The 19,889-nt window shown below is 42.1% G+C and overlaps 1 protein-coding gene across 9 annotated transcripts in view; it reads right to left on the bottom strand.

Moving 5' to 3' along the window:
* Window positions 1-19,889, bottom strand: part of ASAP2 (ArfGAP with SH3 domain, ankyrin repeat and PH domain 2) — a 175,336-nt gene that overhangs the window by 66,779 nt on the left and 88,668 nt on the right. For 8 of the 9 annotated variants that reach the window (XM_039531998.1, XM_039532005.1, XM_039532002.1 and 5 more), the window contains exons 10-11: window positions 13,320-13,423; window positions 13,139-13,208 (exon numbers count right to left, since the gene is read on the bottom strand). The exons of the other annotated variant lie outside the window; for it this stretch is intronic. In XM_039531998.1, the coding sequence (XP_039387932.1) occupies window positions 13,139-13,208; window positions 13,320-13,423 (174 nt within the window). The remainder of the gene's footprint in view (window positions 1-13,138; window positions 13,209-13,319; window positions 13,424-19,889) is intronic. 9 annotated transcript variants of the gene reach the window in all.

Genomic DNA, 19,889 nt, shown 5'->3' with positions numbered 1-19,889 from the left:
AGTTTAAATAATCTGGTAAAGAAATTTGAAAAGGACAGAATAATGCATAACATAGATCGAAAAGAACTTAACAGGTCACAACAATAAGCATGGTTATCAGTTTAACCTACCAATCTGATACAAGAAAATAAGGCTTTACAATATACAAACAAATTTTTATAAAACCAAGCTGGTATGAGGATATTATTTACTTATAACTGGAGGTTCTTTGAGATGGGTGGTCCCTATCTGTATTCCACTGTGGGTTATGCATGCATACTGCAGCAGAGAAATGTGAAGAGAGCCCCATGTGGCCGCTTTACAGATGTCCAGGAGCGGTACCTTCTGAAGAGATGCCACAGTTGTTGCTTACCCTTGGGTGGAATGAGATCTTACCCCATGGGGAGTAGTGAGGGTGAAGGAGGTTCGATAGCTGATGGAACAGAATGCAGCCAGAGATCCACTTGGAGATTCTCTGCATAGAGAGGACATGCCCTCTGACTCTGCTATACCAATGAATAGTCTCGGGTACTTCCCAACTGATTTGTTCTCTGCAGGTAAAAAGCATGCAGTTTTGGGAAAAACACAGAAAAGTGAACTGATTGGTTAAGGTGAAATTCCAAAACTACTCAGAGGTGAATTTGGGGAGTAGATGCAAAGAAACCATATCCTTATGGAATATAATGTACAGAGGATCTGCCATTATTGTTCCAAATTCGCCAAGCCTTCTAGCTGAGATGATGGCTACAAGAAAAGCAACCTTCATGAAAAGGAGACACATGAAGCAAGAAACTAAAGGTTCAAAGTGGGGACATGTGAGTACTGAAAGAACAGTGTTTAAGTCCCACTGGGGAGTAGGCTTCTGAATAGGTGGGAAAGTTATTAACCTTTCCAGAATCTATTTGTCTGTGGATGTGCGAAGATCAAGTAGTCCTAAGAAAGTGGATCATATGCACTGATCGCAGCCAAGTGGACTCGGAAGGAACTGATGGACAAACCCGATATCCTCAAAGATAGGATATGGTACAAGATGAGGAATATGTGCAGTTTCTGGGAGAATGCCGCTTTGATGGGCCCAAGAAGAAAAGCACTTCCACTTAATTAGGTTACGTTTTCTAGTAGAGTCCTTTTTACTATTAAAGAGGATTTCTCATATGGCTGTGGAACATGAACGTTCTAAGGATGATGCCCATCCAAATACCAAGACCTGAGGTGGAGTGGACGCAGCTCAGGTTGCCTCATCTTGCCGTTCCACTGGGTCAGGGGCTTGGGAAATGTTGGGACGATGATTGGTGGTTGAGATGACATGCGTAGGAGGTTGGGAAACCAGAAGGGCCCAGGATCAGGGTGACCCCTTCTCTGTCCTGACAGATTTTGCGTAGAACTCATGGCAGGAGCGGTAGCAGAGGGAAGGCATAACTGAGGTGGTTTGACCAAGGAAGAAACAGAGCATCACCCTGGGAGTTGTGACGAAGAGCTCCTCTGGAGCAATATGTGGTGCATTTTCTGTTTTCTTGAGAGGTGAACAGATCCCTGGTTGGGGTCCCCCCAAGAATGAAAATATTGGACAGTACCAAGTCATGGACCTCCCACTCATGGTTGACTGTAAAATGTCTGCTATGGGAATTTGCAAGCGGACTTTGCTTTCCCGGAAGGTAGGTTGCTGATAGGGTGATTTGATTGCTGATGCATCAATTCCAGAGGCTGACTGCTTCTGCACACAGGGAGGCGGATCTCACTCCACCCAGCTTGCTGATGTAGAAGACAGTCTTAATGTTGTCTGACATTTATAAGGACATGCTGAGCGCAGATGAATGGAAGAAAAGACTCACATGCCTTCTGGACTGCTACTGATGTGCATCCTGAACTCTCGAGACTTCCAGGTATCTTGTGCGGTGTGGCTGTTCATGTGGGCTCCCCAATCTCATAGGGATGCATCTGTAATAATGGTCCTGTCTGGAGAGGAAGGGTGAAAGGGTACGCCCACGCATACCTGATGAGGATTTGTCGACCACAGCAAAGGAGACATGATATTGATTACAGCCACGTCTGAAGGCAACAAAGGTGGAGTCTTCAAAATGGGGTGATGTAGGTGCATGAGGCCATATGACCTAGGAGACACATATAGGACTTGACCTGTATTTCAGCGTTGTTTGTGAGGTGAGCTATGATTTGTTCATGGCCTGGAACCTGTCCTGGGCAGGAACTCTCTTGCAGTGACAGAATTCAAGTTTGCCTTGATGAAGTTCAAAGACTGGGGGGAAGGAGGAGAGACCAACCCAACACATTTTCCCGTGTTTATGCTGACTCCCAGCAAGCTGATGCATAGACTTCCTGGCGGGACTTGGTGCCAGTTGTTGAGGAAGTGGAAGATAATGAGACTACAATGTCTCACGTGGGCTGCTACTACCAAGAATATCTTGGTAAAGACTCTGGGGAGAGTCTATTCCGAAAAGGAGTACTCTGTACTGAAAATAGTCGGAACCCACCATGAAGCTGAGGAAGCGTCTGTGGACAGGATAAATGTCTATGTGAAAGTAAGCATCCTTCATAAAAAGAGCTGTAAATCACATGAGCAACAAAGAATCCTGTGGCACCTTTATACAGCGTTTTGCAGTTTTGCAGCAGCACTTTTGGATGGAATACCCTTCTTTCTTCGCAGAAGAGACTTGCCACCAAGAAAGTGATTGTGCAAAAACGCTGCAAGCGTCTGTCTGTTATACTCTGCCACTTGTTGCTTTTACAGATCCAGACTAACACGGCTACCCCTCTGATACGTAAATCACATGGTCTTTCCTAAAGATGGGATTATAGCTGCCAATGTGACCATGCAAAATCTGAGTCTGTGAATGAAGTGGTTCAGATGGCGGAGGTCAAGGATTGATCTCCAACCGCCCTTCTTTTTGGGTACCAGCAAGTAAGTCAAGTAAAACCTTCTGCCCTGGTACTGAGAAGGGATATGTTCTATTGCTCCTTGCTACACCTCTTGTTTGAGAATACTCTCATGACAGAGGTCCCTGAAGTGGGCAGAGAGGGTTTTTTTTGGAGGAGGTAGGGATGCAAACTCTATCATCTAGCCAGAATGGATGACATTCAGCACCCACTTGTCCGTTGTTTTTCAACACCTGGAGTGCAATAAGAGTGCTAGCCAACCCACACATGGCGCGTGGGGCTCATGAGGTGTTGGACTTAGTGTTTCGTGACTCTTGAGTTCCCACAAAAAATAACGTGGAGACGGAGGCTGAGAATGATATGCAGAACCTGTTGCAGAGGGTGTAGGGAAGCAGGACTTTTGAACCCTCTGTCTCTTATGTAGTGGCTCATATGGTCTCTGATGGAAAAACTGCTGAGCCATATGTCTAGATCTAGACCAATGGGCTGTGAAACTTCCTCTTAGGGGCAAGCGTGTATATACCAAGCAAGCGGAGGGTAGCCCTAGAATCCTTCATGGTATGGAGGGACTCATCTGTCTTCTGGTTGAAAAGGTGTGATTCATCAAAGGGGAGGTCCTTGATGGTATTCTGGACCTTGTTATGCAACCCCATGGAGACATGATTCCCTGTGGATAATGGCAGTAGCTACAGCTCTAGAGGAAATATCAGCGGCATCAATTACAGATTGGAGAGTGGTCCTGGCTATGAGTTTGCCTTCGTCTATCAGAAAACAAGGTCTGTCCTGCTGTGGAAGGCTGTCAATAAACTCCTCAAACTTGGCGTAGATCAGGAAATTGTATTTAACTATTAGCGCCTGGTAACTGGCTATCCTGAAATGGAGGCTGGATAATGAGAAGACTTTTCTTTCCAGCAGATCCAGGCGTTTGCCCTCTATCAGCAAAAGTAGACCAAAGATGTTACTCTCTAGTGCTTTCAGAAGCGGACCTGATGACCAGTGTGTTGGGAGTGGGGTGAGGGGAAAAAAAACAAAAAAACCCACAGATGTGTGCATACCCCAGGCACAGTTGCCAGCATTTTTCCCTTAGTGGTATCCGTCAGATCGGCTCTAGTGCCCCTGAGTACCGCCTGCTCATAGCGCCGGTATAAGGGGCCTTGCCAACTCCACATCCCTTCAGTATCTTCTTACCAACCACTCTGAGAGAAGGGATGCCGGGTAGGCCTTGGAATGGATATATGCAACACATCTCGAAGAACAGTTGCAGAAAGGTTAATAACCAATTTTTCTTCAAGTGCATGCACATGTCCATTCCGATGTAGGTGACTCTCAAGCAGTTGCACAGCACGTGGGCTTAGAGTTCAAGGACAGGCTGACTGCAACACCATGCGGCCAAAGTAGGCCTCATCTCTTGTTGGGTAATGGCATAATGTGACGAGTACATGTGCATGGAGGACCAGGTTGCTGTCCTGCAGATATCTTAAATAAGAAGTTGAGCAAGGAGAGCAGCCTAAGAGGCTTGAGATCTTGTGGAGTGAGCAGTCAGGTTAGGTGGAAGAGGGACTCCCGCAAGGTTGTACCATGCCCAAATACACAAAGTGATCCAAGACAAAATCCTCTGAGCAGAGATGGGGAGCTCCTTCATTCTCTCAGCTATTGCTATGTTACTAGCGGCTCGAAGGGCAGGACCGTCAGCTTTGACGGGACAAGATTTAAGTCCCAAGGAGTGATTGGTTCCTTTATCTGAGGGAACACCCTCTCCAGGCCTTTGAGGAAACGAATTACCACTTTGTGCAAAATAATCGACCTGGCCACCAGGTGGACCTTGATTGAAGAAAGGGTCAAACATTGTTTCAAGAGTAGAAGGTACTCCAAAACAAGCTGCAATAAGCACTGCGTAGGCAGAACCCCACATCCGGAAGACCAGATGGAGAATCATTTCCAATTTGCCAGGTAAATTTCCCTGGTGGAGAGTTTTCTATTGCCTAGTAGGACTCTACTCTGCGCAAGCTTGCTCTTCAGGATTCAGCCATGAAGGTTCCAGGCTGTCAGATGAAGAGAGCTGAGGTTCAGGTGCCACAGCTGACCATGATCCTGGGTGATCAGGTCCAGTTTCAGTGGGAGTCGGACGTGGGGGTCTAATGAAAGGCTGAAGAGAGTGGGCAACAAGTGTGGTATGGGCCACGCTGGGGCTATAAGAATGACCCGTGCTTAGTCCTGCTTGATCTTCAACAGAACCTTGTGAATTAGTGGAATGGGGGGGAAGATGTAGTATACGTAAGTTGTCCATGTCAACAGGAAGGTGTCCGTAAGAGACCCGTGGCTGTGGCCCCTCAGGGAGCAAAACTGATGGCAATTCCTGTTGTCACGGGTACCAATCAGGTCTATAAGGGGAGTCCCCCATCTCTGGAAGATGTCTTTTGTGATGTCCGGACTAAGGGACCACCCGTGTGAGTGGAGAAGGACCTGCTGAGGTGATCCACCAGCTATTCTGTTGAATTCATATGCATGGAGGATGTCTAAGAGTTTGTGCTGGGAGTCCTGGATCTCCTCAAAAGGAATCTGAAGCTCTTCAGCAACTCTGTGGAGAAAGTCCTGGAACTGCCTGAAATCATCAGGGAGCTGAAGGGGAAAGGGACATAGGAATCACTGCTTCATCCAGAGCGTAATATTCCTCCTCCTCTGTTGGATCCAGGGGCAGATCTGACTCCCTGGAAGATCAGATTAACTCTTCAAGGGAGTACTGGTCCCAAGGCCCCCCAGTATGGCCATTAGGAGGGTTGATAAGTGGTCAGAGGGGCCCCTATGGCATGGGGTACCAGCAGCTTTCTTGTTGTGCCTCTGGGATTTAGGATATCCTAAATCCACATGGGCCAAGCTGATGGGCTTGCTTACAGCTGAATCCAACTTCTTTGAAGTGGATTTCCAGGAAGACTTAGGCCTGGTCTACACTATGCGTTTAAACCGAATTTAGCAGCGTTAAATCGAATTAACCTTGCACCCGAATTAACCTTGCACCAATATAACGAAGCCCTTTATATCGATCTAAAGAGCTCTTAAAACCAATTTCTGTACTCCTCCCCGACGAGAGGAGTAGCGCGGAAATCGGTATTGCCATGTCGGATTAGGGTTAGTGTGGCCGCAATTCGACAGTATTGGCCTCCGGGCGGTATCCCACAGTGCACCATTGTGACCGTTCTGGAAAGCAATCTGAACTCGGATGCACTGGCCAGGTACACAGGAAAAGCCCCGCGAACTTTTGAATTTCATTTCTTGTTTGCCCAGCGTGGAGCTCTGATCAGCATGGGTGGCGATGCAGTCCCAAATCCAAAAAGAGCTCCAGCATGGACCGTAGGGGAGATACTGGATCTGATCACTGTATGGGGTGACAAATCTGTTCTATCAGAGCTCCATTACAGAAGACAAAATGCCAAAGCATTTGAAAACATCTCCAGGCTATGACAGACAGAGGCCACAGCAGGGGCTCAGCACAGTGCTGCGTGACAAGCGTAACAGAAAGCCAAAGAATCAAATGGAGGGAGGGAGGGACGGACTGAGGTCTCCAGCTATCCCACAGTTCCCGCAGTCTCCAAAAAGCATTTGCTTCTTGCCTGAGCTCCCAATGCCTGAAAGGTCAAAAACATTTTCCCGGGTGTTTCAGGGTATATGTCATCAATTTACCCCTCCCCCCCAAAAGAAAAGGGAAAAAAATCGTTTCTTGCCTTTTTTCAATGTCACCCTATGTCTACTGCATGCTGCTGGTAGACGGGGTGCTGCAGCGCTGAACAGCAGCATCCCCTCCCCTCCCCAGTGGCAGACGGTGCAAAATGACTGATATCCGTCCTCATCATCATCCCGTGAGTGCCCCTGGCTGGCCTCGGTGAGGTTGGCCGGGGGCACCTGGGCAAAAATGGGAATGACTCCCTGTTATTCCTGGCAGACGGTAAAGAAGGATTGAAAACCGTCCTCATCATAGCAACTGGAGGCTGAGCGCCTCCCCCGCTCCCCCCTTTAATGTCTAATGAAGATTCTGTACTGCCTGGACTATCATAGCAGCGGGAGGCTGCCTCCCCCTCATTTTCATCTCACTAAAAAGTCAGTGTTTCTTATTCCTGCATTCTTTATTACTTCATCACACAAATGGGGGGATAACTGCCATGGTAGCCCAGGAGGAGTGTGGGAGGAAGGAAGCAACAGGTGGAGTTGTTGCAGGGGGCACCCCCTAGAATGGCATGCAGCTCATCATTCCTGTGAGATATCTGGGGCTCTGACCCGGAGCGGCTGTGCTCTCTGGTTCTCTAGTAGACTTGACCCATATTCTAGACAGGACTGACTATTTTTAGACAAAACATAAAGAAGGGAATGACCTGGGGAGTCATTCCCAGTTTTGTCCATACACCTCTGGCCGACCTCAGCAAGGCCAGCCAGGAGCACCCATGACAGCAGCAGACGGTACAAAAGGATTGATAACCGTCATCGCCAATTTCCAATTGCAGACGGTGATATAGGGCTGGTAACCGCCTCTGCTACCTTGCAAAGGCGAATGAATGCTGCTGTGTAGCACTGCGGTACCGCGTCTGTCAGCAGCATCCAGTACACATACGGTGACAGTGATAAAAGGCTAAACGGGCTCCATGGTTGCCATGCTATGGCATCTGCCAGGGCAATCCAGGGAAAAAGGGCGTGAAATGATTGTCTGCCGTTGCTTTCACAGAGGAAGGATTGAGTGACGACATATACCCAGAATCACCCGTGACACTGTTTTTGCCCCATCATGCATTGGGATCTCAACCCAGAATTCCAATGGGCGGAGGAGACTGCAGGAACTATGGGATAGCTACCCACAGTGCAACGCTCTGGAAATCGATGCTAGCCTCGGTACATGGACGCACACCGCCGAATTAATGTGCTTAGTGTGGCCGCGTGCACTCGACTTTATACAATCTGTTTTAAAAAAACGGTTTCTGTAACATCGGAATAATCCTGTAGTGTAGACATACCCTTAGTCTCATGCTTATGAGAGTGCTTCCTGGCTTCCTGAGCAGACCCCATTGTTGGGGTAGATCCTTCCACACTAGAATCTAACTTCACAGCAGGAGGCGCACTGCTTGCTGAATCAGGCTGATGTGCTTGGGGGGAGTCCCCAGGCTGGATCCGATTGAGACCTCATGGCTTTCTCCATGGTGTATTTGTGGAGATAAACTTCATGCCTTTCTTGGGTACAGCTGGGGAATGACTGGCAGATACCGCACCTTGCCACAATATGGCTTCCCCAAAGCAGTACAGACAGTGCTGGTGGTCGTCGCTCACTGAGAAGGATCACGGACAGGAAGCACAGGGTTTGAAGCCCAGAGTCCTAAGCATAGCCCAGTACCCAAACAGGGTATGGAGGGGAGGGAGGTTCCCTATGGAAGTCTAATCTAACACTAATAGGTCTATAAAATACTAACCTGTAAAAACTATTAAAACTGTTATAACTATTTGTAAACTAGACAATTCTTATTTTATAGAATGAAGCCGAAGTTGTGGACACTGTAGGTTCCAACCTGGACCATGTGGCAGTGAGAAGGAACTGGAGAGGCGGTCAGTACACCCACTCTTCATTCCCTCAGGCAGAGTCACAAAGTGAGCCAGGGCACATGTGTGGACCAATGGACACTACTTTCAAATGCTTTGGCTCCAGATGCACGGTGCACATGCATAACCCCGAGTGGAATACAACAGGGACTATCATGCAAAGAAGAAATAGTGTTATGTTACTGGATTACAAGAGAATCCCTAAAAAAGTAGACCTGACTTGACTTATTGTCACCAATCAGTTTACAAGAATACACTTAAACAAGGAGGAAGAACAAATCAATAGAGAAAGAGCAAACACATTCTCTTGCAATAAAATAAATAAAATGATGGAACTGTCAGAAAAGTGATATTGACATCATCGGAGCTGAGGAAGGATAAAGATAAAATAGTGAAAGGAATACAATAACAAGGGAAATAAGAGTTATCCAAGAATTTTTTTTCCCCAGATTTAAGTTCCTCTACACAAGCCTGGTATCCGTGAAGAATATTATATATTAAAAAGAAGGGGTAGAATCTGCACTCTTCTATTCAACAAACCTGAGAGCCTCGCACAATGGAAAGCCATGTGTGTCTTGGGACAATGAAGTTACAGAATGTTTACAGGAAAAAGTAAAGCAAACTGTACCCTCAGAAGTCTTGGATGCAAACAGAATATTTTTGTTTAGAAGGCAATGAAAAGTTATATATTTCACAGAAATTTCAATTTTCATTATTTTAGTTTACTAGATACAAACATTGTTTCAAACTAGAATTAAGCAAGCGAATAACTTCTTGCCAACATGAACTTGGGTCTATTTTCTTGGCGCGCTCTCTCTCTCTCTCTAATGTTCATAACATTCAGATTTCTTGATTTTGGCTTGTTAAACATTTTGATGCAACAAACTCTCTCAACAAGATGACTGACTGGAATGGAGACTTGAAATAGAGCAACTAATTTGCTAAATGTTTTATGTTTTGATTTCCAAGTCACCAGCCAGAATTATTTTATACCATGCTAGTATAGCTTGCTGTATTTACCAAATATTTTAAAATTTAAAAGTACTTTAAAAAAAATCCAAAATTTGTTGGAATCACAAGATATGTATTGGACTCAGAGTCTAAAGCATATTCAGGATTAATCTCATTTCCGGTGGGATGTGACACCTGAAGTCCTAGAAGTACCAAACCTAGATGTCTTCTGCACAGATTTTCCAATTTAGTTTGAAGACATCTGGGCCTGTCCTCTTCAGGTCTTTGTACCCAGTTTGGGAGTACTCTCCCAATCCTTTCTATCAGCATTTGGGTATCTAGAAAAGTAGCTGCAACCACTTTTTAAACACTTCAATCCTAATTTTGGAAACACTGACATTTCAAAACATCTTTAAATTGAGATTAGTCCATTCCACTGAATAAGTCAACATCAGTATTGATACCAAAACCATATTAGCATTTAAGTGCACACCCACCATTTCAACACCTAAAAGCAATTTCTCACCAATCGGACGCCTCATATCACAGAATTTTCACACCACAAAATGGTTTGTTTAAGTATCTTACAGTTACTATCACCAGCTCATCTCCACCACTGCAACAATAACGGTAACTTTGGTTTAGACAAGGTTCAACCACCTGTTGGTGTTTCAATCATATCATCTAAATCTACTCTAAGGAAAGTTGGATGACATTCTGGTTAGAACACAGGTAGCTGCCTGGATTTCATGTGTAACTGTACAGTTATAGCAGTAGTTTGGGTTTTCTGAACCTTTTCACAGTACCTGCTTCACTCCTCAGATATTTTAAGGTTACCACTGTACCCTCCCGACATCCAATTAATCCAATACAATTCATCATCCAATAAAATGAAAGATGGAAACTCCCACTCCTTCAACATTAATTAATGCTGACACTTAATCAATTATAGCCTTATCTCCCTACCCCTTAAAGGAATAAATTGTATCCACGACACTTTAAGCCTTGTCAGGCTCAGGCAGCAAAAAGGGTGATTTCTGGAATGAAACATCCAGGTCTCTCACATAACACTGAAGAATTCTAGGTTGGTTCATATAGAAACTATGTAAATGATTTTTAAATGGGGCAAGAGCAGAAGGCCATTAACTAAACTATCATTAATCAGCTGATTTTATCATTTAGTACATTGCTATAGTAATAAGAAGGGCCTGAGAGCCAAACTGTTAAATCTTCTCTTCCTCTTTAAGACGTATACTGTTAGGGACTGAAGGGATTTCTAGGTTCTAAGGGTAGAACTGGCAAATTTGGATGTCTGCTGGGATGATTTATTGCCATTTCAAGCAGAATAAAACCAAACTAACTGTTAATCCTGAGCCAGCCATGGGGAACATGAACCCGCTATCTCTTCTGGCTATTAACTGTGTTGCTAGAGAAGGCAAGGTTACATTAATTTCCAAGAATAAAGGAAAGAAAGCATTAATTACTAAAGCATCTCCCTTTGTTTTCTTTTGCAAAAGTCTGGCAGATTCCTGCTTAGGCTTTTTGTACACAATCAACTTCAGGTTTCTTGAAAACAGAAAGGTCTCATTCATAACTCTTTGATCCAAGAACCACTCATAAATTGCTAGTTACATGGCTCAATCTGTTTCTGTCATTGTGTTTTTCATCCCTGCATGTTACATTGCAACCAGGAAGGTGTCAACAGACAATCCCAATTGCTGATATAACACAAGAGAGATGACTCTGTTCTTCTTCAGCACTGAATTAGTAAATCGCTATCTTGCAACCTGCCTGTATGATTGCTAATTTCCTGAGACTTCAGATTGCTAATAATCTAGTACATTTAGGACAATGAAAGTTTGTGCATATGTATCATGCGCGTATACACACACACTCCCCATCACACAAGAAAATATTTACTCTTACAGGTAAATGATTGATAGAGCGAAAAATCCTCCATCATTGTCAGCGAACAGCTGACAAGCAATAACATATAAAGTATATGGAGTCATATCATGGCATCAGCTACTGCCTCAAGATGGTTGCTTCAGAAACTGAGAAAAGCTTAGAAAACACTCCTCACTTAAATCCATGCAAGGCCACATGACTAAAAAGAATGGAGATCCCTGAACGAAAGAAACATAGGGTTAGAAGGGACTGCAAGTGTCATCTAGTCTAACCCCCTGCCAAAATTCAGGACTTTTTGGATCCCTTCCAGTTTCTCTACATCCTTTCTATACATTGGTGTCCAAAACTGGACACACTACTCCAGCTGAGCCCTAACCAGCGCTGAATAAAGCAGTACTATCATCTCCCATGACTTGCATGCTATGCCTCTATTAATGCAACCTAAAATTGCATTTGTTTTTGTTTTTTTGCAAGAGAATTACATTTCTGGCTCATGTTGAGGTTGTGATCTATCACAACTCCCAGATCCTTTTCAGCAGTGCTGCTGCCAAGCCAGTTTCCCCCCATTCTTTATTTGTTTTGGTTTTTCTTCGCTAAGTGTAGCGCCTCATATTTGTCTTTGCTGAATTTCATTTTGTTGTCTGTAGCCCAGTTCTCCAATTTATTGAGAGCCCTCTTAATTTTACCTCTGTCCTCCAAAGCATTGGCAACTCCCCCTAGCTTTGTGTATTCTGCAAACTTGATCAATATGCTCTCTAGACTTGGATGTAGGTAATTAGTAAAGACGTTAAATAACACTGGACCCAGAACAGATCCCTGTGGAACCCCACTTGAGACCTCCCTCCAATCCGACATAATTCCATTAATAGTTACTCTTTGTTTGTGGTTGTTCAATCAATTATGTATCCACTTAATGATAGTTCTGTCGAGTCCGCACTTCTTAGCAGACTTAGCAGAATGTCATGTGGGACTGTGTCAAAAGCCTTGCTGAAGTCCAGGTATATTATGTCCACCACCATATTCCCCCTATCCACCAAATCAGCTACCCTGTTAAAGAAGGAAATCAAGCTGGTTTGGCATGATTTGTTCTTGGTAAATCCATGCTGGCTGCTAGTGATTACCCCTTCAGCCTTCAGGTATTCGCAAATTCAATGTTTTACACATTGCTCTAGTGCAGTAGCTTTCCAGGTATCGTTCTCTGGCTCCTCCTTTTTAAAGACGGGCACTACATTATCCTTTCACCAGGCTTCCGAGGCCTTTCCTGTCATCTGCGAGTTTGTAACTATTATTGAATATTATTATTAGAGAAAAGTACTTGCAACTTGCATATTTAATAAAGACAAGCATATCTGACAGCTAAATTTTCTGGGAGATGGTTCATTCTTATGAATAGCTGGAAATTGAGATCATAATCAAATTTTACACAAAGATACATGAACCCTAAGAAGCATTTATTCTTTCAAAACAACAATATTGATTGTAAAAGATATACTGGATAATCTAAGAAGCGACCCCCAATGTACCTTTTCACTGTATATTTACAGTGGCCTTGCAAAATTCTATGTGCCTATTTACCCAAGAACAAAAAAAACAATGAAACAACATGTATTTTACTTTCCTATCAGCAAAATAAAGGGCAAATGGTAAGATTTTGTGGTTGGATTGTTAAATTCTCATGGCAATTTTGCAAGGCTGCCATAAAAAGATAAAGCCATCTAATTCAAGATGCTGCATGAGGAATCTAACTAATTCCGAACTATAAATATACAACAACATAGTTTGTTTTGTATTAGCAACCAAATACATGCATAAAATACTATAAACAAATACTTACTGTACCATGGGAAATTGTAAGGAAACCATTTTTAACTGAGCATTTCCTTTTCTGCCATACTTTTCTGATTCTGGTTTTAAAAAAAAGACAAAGTGACTCAAGTTTATGTATAATTAGTATTAAAATTACATAGGCTCACAGGACTGCAGTTTTTTTCCAGTAATTGTCTAATGATACACACCCATCACTTTTCTTATATAGGCTACCATTTCTTTCAGTGCCATGCTCTTTGTTTCCTTGAGGCTGATGTAAACTGTAAGCTGTACTCTGACGGATTTGAGAATCCTAAAGGATAGGAAAAAAAGCATTAAAGTTTGCTAATCCAAGACAGTCCAAATGAAGTAAATATTTTTGCCCAAATTAGAGAATAGCGTGAGCAGGTTCGTTTTTCCTGCCAGATGGAACAAAGGGAATTTAAAAAGCAGCCGGTATCATTACCCACTTCTGCTACAGTGCAGAAGGGATTCCACAGAAAAAAGAATGCAGCCTTAGTCTCAGGCTTCAGCTGCATTAACTTTTCAGTCGATTCCCCACCAGACTGGTAAGGGAAGAGCATGTGTTGCACAACCCCAGGCTGTCTATGTGCACATTCCCACCTCCTTAGAAAGCTCTCTGCAGGTGACTTCTTACTTATTTTTTATTTGGCTTCACCAACACTTAGGTTCCTTTTAACCTAAATCATAAACAACAGGCTTTCCAATCTGTGCAAAAATTCCTATGTGTAAACCATCAAAGAACACTGTTATCTGTAGGCCCAACTGCACCTTCTCATGGAAAAGCTCATAGGAGAAAAAAGGTTCCTTCATGGAGTCTGTTCCACATTGCCCAGCTTGGGTGCCCAGATGGCACAAATCCATGGAAACCTTGACATTCCACTGGAAACATGCTTCAAGAGGCTTCCTCCCCCCCCTCTCCCCCCACCCACTACTGCTAGAGCTCAGAAGAGACTCCACTGGGAGCACGGCTGTTTCACGAATCAGGAACATTTGGACTTAAAAAGCACAACCTGCATGATTCCAAAGGGGCACTGCTTTCTACTAGTTCCTCAATTTTAGTAGCACCAGGGCACGTATCCCAATTAGTAGAAATATGCAAAAGTGATTCTTAAATCTTGTTGCAACCAAACCACAGTGAATTTTTAGTTGATTCTGGACCTTCAGCTCTGAACAAAGTAGATTCCTGGCAAGGATAGCAAGGATCATACCCTTTTTTTACTCCCCTTCGGAAAAAATATGCAACAATGAGGTTGGCTCATGCCATATCAACAATAGTCCGACAGCATGGATTTGCCTATCCATAAAAAAAAGCTCTCCTGTCTACCATTACAGTAAGCAATACATGGTGGAGGATTAAAGCATGGGAGGAAAAATGGAGAAGTGAAGCTCACCTAAATGAATCTCTGAGAATACCTAAGCATAAACCTGTTAAAAAGAATAAATTGAACATCTAAGAAATAAGCCTGTTAATTTAATAAACCCCTCATTTACCAAAGAGGTGACATAGCATGTCTCAAATGTATATACATTAAATACAGTGCTCCAAAGATTATGAATTTAGGAGGAGATCACTGTTTTATTTTTATTTTTTTAATTAGGATTATTTTTGTATAGATGTGTTTATGCCAGACTATTTTATGCAGAACTATTTGTCTTGGCATATCCAACTGCCATGCATAAAAGTGGAGCAGGGTTATGGGTTTTTTCCTCCCCCATAATTTTTTTCCCCACTAGTAATCAAAGACTAGTGTACAAAGGTGTATCTAGCTACCCAGGTATCCCAGCTGTCAAATGACAGCAAGCATGTGTCTGTCCCATGTGTCTCTGAGCTATCTGAGCTGTACCTTAGACATTGGCTCTTCAGTCTTACACTGATTTTTTGATACTTGGCCAGGAACAAATACATCAAGTCACAAACTTATCAGCAAATTTTTTTTTAAAAGATCTCGTGTAGTTTAAAAATAATAATCCAAAGTCATCCGCACACTGCTATTTATCTTTAGCTGTTTAACACTGAACGTGCCATAATGCGCTCTTAGTGGTAGCGTTAATATATTCCATGCTATTTCTTTTAGGAACTAAGAATCTATTATTTAAGTGTTATCTTTGTACTCAACTACTGTATATAAAAAGTGAAAACCACTGACTTTAACTAACTCTGTGGGCAGTTCTACATTCTCTGCCTTGCTCAGGATTCATTGTTCCTCCTACCTGTCTTGCAACTTCCCTCCCATTGCTTTGCCCTGTCCTGAGTGCGGAAATGCTACTCTGAGAAGTTTAGAGGCACTGAAGGAGTTTAGTTTCAGCATTGTAGAGCTTTAGCTCTCCCAGAAGCTGAAGCTCCCAGTTGTCCAACCTCCCCGATTATTTTAAGGTTTCAGATGACCTCCAAGGCCAACAGGTAACTGGGGTTTCCATGTACTTAGTATTTTGCTGCTTCTTTTTGTGGAGTACTGTCTATTCCTTTCATCTGTTTACACCCAGTTTTATGTTTTGCCAAATCGGGAACCCAATAACACAACTTTACTGTTTTCCTCAGCTAAAGAAAAAGCCACTTTAGATCACGTATATTTCTACACGTGCATTAGTACTAACAGACTATTTTAAAAACATAAGGAAAGTAAGACTAGGGGATGGGACACAGAGCTTGTTAAAATGTGGTCCAAGTCAATAGGGCCCAAAATTGTTACTATCTGATGGTTGTTCAGAGGCCTGTGACAACTAAGTTCATGGTCTCAGTCTAGTTCCTACTGGACTAGATTCCGTATGACAAATCACCAATATAATTAGCATCTTTCTGGCGAGTCTCAGCATGCTTTCTCCATATGCAGAGCCCCTACTCTTTTAGCTTTGCTTTGCATATTCAGATGTACAGGGGTACAGATCATAGATGGCACTGCAGGACCAGACCCAGTGACCTCATCAGAAGGGCATGATGTACACCAGCACTGGGAGGAAATGGGGAGTTCACTAGAGGATACAAGCCAAATATAAAAAGGGGATATTGTCTTTTTTAAACATATGGCTTTTATCACAAAAAAGATCAGGACCTTTAAAAGCATGCATGACTCTGAAATTGTACCTTGTCCCCTTCAGCTCTGAAGAGCAGATATGTGCAGAAGTAAGTGAGTCATTTTATAACCACATATTTACAGTGAGTCACTTCTCTGACCATAACCACACTTTAGAGGAAGTAATTTATAGTGTTACAAAGACTTTCTTCTAAACCAAGCTGAACAGCATAGCAAACAAGTGACAGGCATTTTATTTGTAAGTGGAACAGTAAAAACATTGTCCTGTAGGAGTGTTCTGTGCCAACGGGAGAAACATGCTAGGATAATCCCATCTTCAATTTAAAAAGTCAGTCTGAATGCAATACCACCAGAAAATAATTTGTATAATAAAATGGTGGAGAACACAAATTACAACTAGCCTGCTATGCATCTTTAGTGCAAAGTTTTATTTTTAATTTATAACTATATTTCAAGAGACTTGAGAAGGGATTATTTTTATAAACACAAAGCAGTGCTGTGTTAACATGAAAGAGATGATTAACTGCATTTATATTATCAATCTATTTCCATACACCAAAAAAGCCCAAGAAAGGTCACTGTTATCTCAAGCAACTGACCTGTCTACAGCTGTGACTGACAGTGGGGTTTCAGCTAGTTACATCAATATATACACATTGCCTGTGAGTCAAATATGTCAGTCAATTTAGACTCTTCGATTCACTTCTGACTACAACACAAAGCTCTGCTCCTCTCTTTCTGTGTTTTCTAGCATCACTCCTACTGGAGCCTTTGAGAGTTCACACCCTCTATTCTATAATTCCTTATATTCTCCAAAGAATCCCTCAAGCTTCCCTGCCTGCAGGAACCTCTTACAGCCAGCCCTTCTGAATTCATATATGGCACAGCTACCATAATCAATGGAGATTAAAAATTTATCCTACCTAGCACTGGCCTAGATAGGCCAGATTCCAGGAGAACTAGAGAGGGGTCCTTAGCTTACTGAACTCAATAAATACTACATTACAGTTACCTTCAAACCTAACTTTTTAAGAAGTGAATGAATATAAAGTAATAAATTCATAGATTCCAAGGCCAGAAGGGACCATTGTGACCATCTAGTCTGACCTCCTCTATAACACAGAGAGAACTTCCCCAAAATAATTCCTAAACACTTTTAGAAAAAAACACCCAATCTTGATTTTAAAATTGTCAATGATGGAGAATCCACCACAACCCTTACTAAATTGTTCCAGTGGTTACTCTTACCATTAAGAATTTACACCTTATTTCCCATCTGAATTTGTCTATTCCACTTGCAGCCACTGGATCATACGAAATCTCTCTCTGCTATACCGAAGAGCCCATTCTTAAACATTTATTCCCTTTGCAGATACTTTATGGTTTGTAATCAAGTTACCCCCTTAACCCTTCTCTATGTTATGCTAATAGATTGAGCTCCTTGAGTCTATAAGGCAAGTTTTCTAATCCTTTAATCATTCTCATGGCTCTTCTCTGAACCCTCTCCCATTTATCAACATCCTTCTTGAATTGTGTGCACCAGAACTGGACAAAGTATTTCAGCAGTAGTTACATCGGTGCCAAATGTAGAGGTAAAGTAACCTCTCTACTCCTACTCAAGATTCCTGTTTATGCATCCCAGGATTGCATTAATTCTTTTGGCCACAGCATCACGCTGGGAGCTCATGTTCAGCTGATTAACCACTAGGACCCCCAAATTTTTTCCAGTCACTGCCTCCTAGGATAGAGTCTCCCATCCTGTAAGTATGGCCTACGTTCTTTTTTCCTAGATGTATACAATTAGCCATATTAAAACACAACACAAGAACTATAAGTCATCAAATGAAATTAATAGGCAGCAGGTTTAAAACAAACAAAAGGAAGGATTTCTTCACACAACGCACAGACAACCTGCGGAACTCTTTGCCAGAGGATGTTGTAAAGGCCATAAAAGGGTTCAAAAAAAGAACTAGATAAATTCATGGAAGATAGGTCCATCAATGGCTATTAGCCAGGATGGCCAGGAATGGTGACCCTACCCTCGGTTTGCCAGAAGCGAGAAATGGGTGACAGGAGATGGATCACTTGATGATTACCTTATCTGTTCATTCCCTATGAAGCACTTGGCATAAGCCACTGTTGGAAGACAGGATACTGGGCTAGATGGACCTTTGGTCTGACCCAGTATGGCCCTTCTTACGTTCTGTATGTTCTTATATATTGTGTGCTTGCACCCAGTTCACCAAACAATCCAAATCGCTCTATATCATCTATCTGTCCTCTTCATTATTTACTGTTCCCTCACTTTTTGTGTCATAGGCAAAATTTATCATTGATGATTTTATGTTTCTTTCCAGGTCACTGATAAAGATGTTGAGTAGAGAGGGACAAGCATTGAGACCTTTGGGACCTCACTGGAAACACACCCACTTGATTATTCCCCATGTACAACTACATTTTGAGACTTATTAGTTAGCCTTACCGATTTAATGTGTTCCATGTTAATTTTATATCAGTCTAGTAAATGAATTACTGGTTTCCACTCACTAGAATCCTATAGCTATGTTGTAGTCTTGTTGCTTGCTAGTTTTACTGTTAACCCTTTATAAGCAGAAGAGTCAACAAAGTCAAGAGAAACCAAGAAGTCATTGCACCTCAAGGTTAATATCTGAACTTATATGTATTCTACAATTTGAAAACACATTTAACATTTTAAAAAAATAAAACTAACAAGCAAAGTAAACACACACAAGCGGAATTCATTTTCAGTGACTAATTGAAAGGAAGTTGTGCTGCAAATCAAGTTTGAGGAAGTTGCATGTAAGGAAAATGATGCACACAGTCACAACAACAGATGTTCACTGTGAATGTACGCAAAAACATAATAGGGACAATATACAACATTTCCATTAGTTCATTCATTAAATGGGTTAAACACACACACACACACCCCTCTTATGTAGGCCAAATCAAGCAACCGGATTTGATTTCCAACAAAAAGAAAGAATAGTCAGTTTTGAAATCTGATTTGCACTAATACATTTTTCTTTCCCCGTTAAAAACCTAATATATTTTTGAGCAATTCAAAGAACACAAAGGAAAATGGAAACAACTTTTGCATACAGACAAAACAAAAAATTTTCCAGGAAAAATCCAGTTTCTTGAAATCCATATGGAATTCATGCAACGTACTATTTATAAAAAACATTGAAACACTTACTCTCCTAGACTTCGGTCACAAAAGGTAAATGCATTTTAGGAGGGGAAAAAAAAATCAGTTACAGTACAAGAAATTACATTGTAATGAATTAGACTGAACAACAGTTTGTTGTTACTATCAAAACTGACTCATTTTCCAGTGCTTAATGTTTTTCAAATAATTATATTACTTTTAATATCCTGCAGGAAAGTAAGCATGTCTATGCATAACACAAATTAGCAAAATAAAAGAATCATGCATTGTGAAATTAGCAGAACATTTTGTTTTAAAGCTATTTTTTCACGTGTACTTTTAAACCTGACAAAATACTTAACAACATAGTCCCCAAAAAATTGTACTGGTATCACTGCCTTATTACTACTTCTAAGAACATACAAGTTTGTATTTATTTTTTTCAGTTTATAACAGTGTGCTCATCACATGCACTGGGAACATTAATACACATACTAACAAGCACAAAAAAGACACAAACTTAGAGAAACCACCTCCTGAATAGCAAATAG

This window comes from Mauremys reevesii, linkage group 3 (genome assembly GCF_016161935.1).
Source record: "Mauremys reevesii isolate NIE-2019 linkage group 3, ASM1616193v1, whole genome shotgun sequence".
Lineage (NCBI taxonomy): Eukaryota > Metazoa > Chordata > Testudines > Geoemydidae > Mauremys > Mauremys reevesii.
Note: the sequence above shows the minus strand (reverse complement) of the source record. Positions and strands in the feature narration are given on the sequence as shown.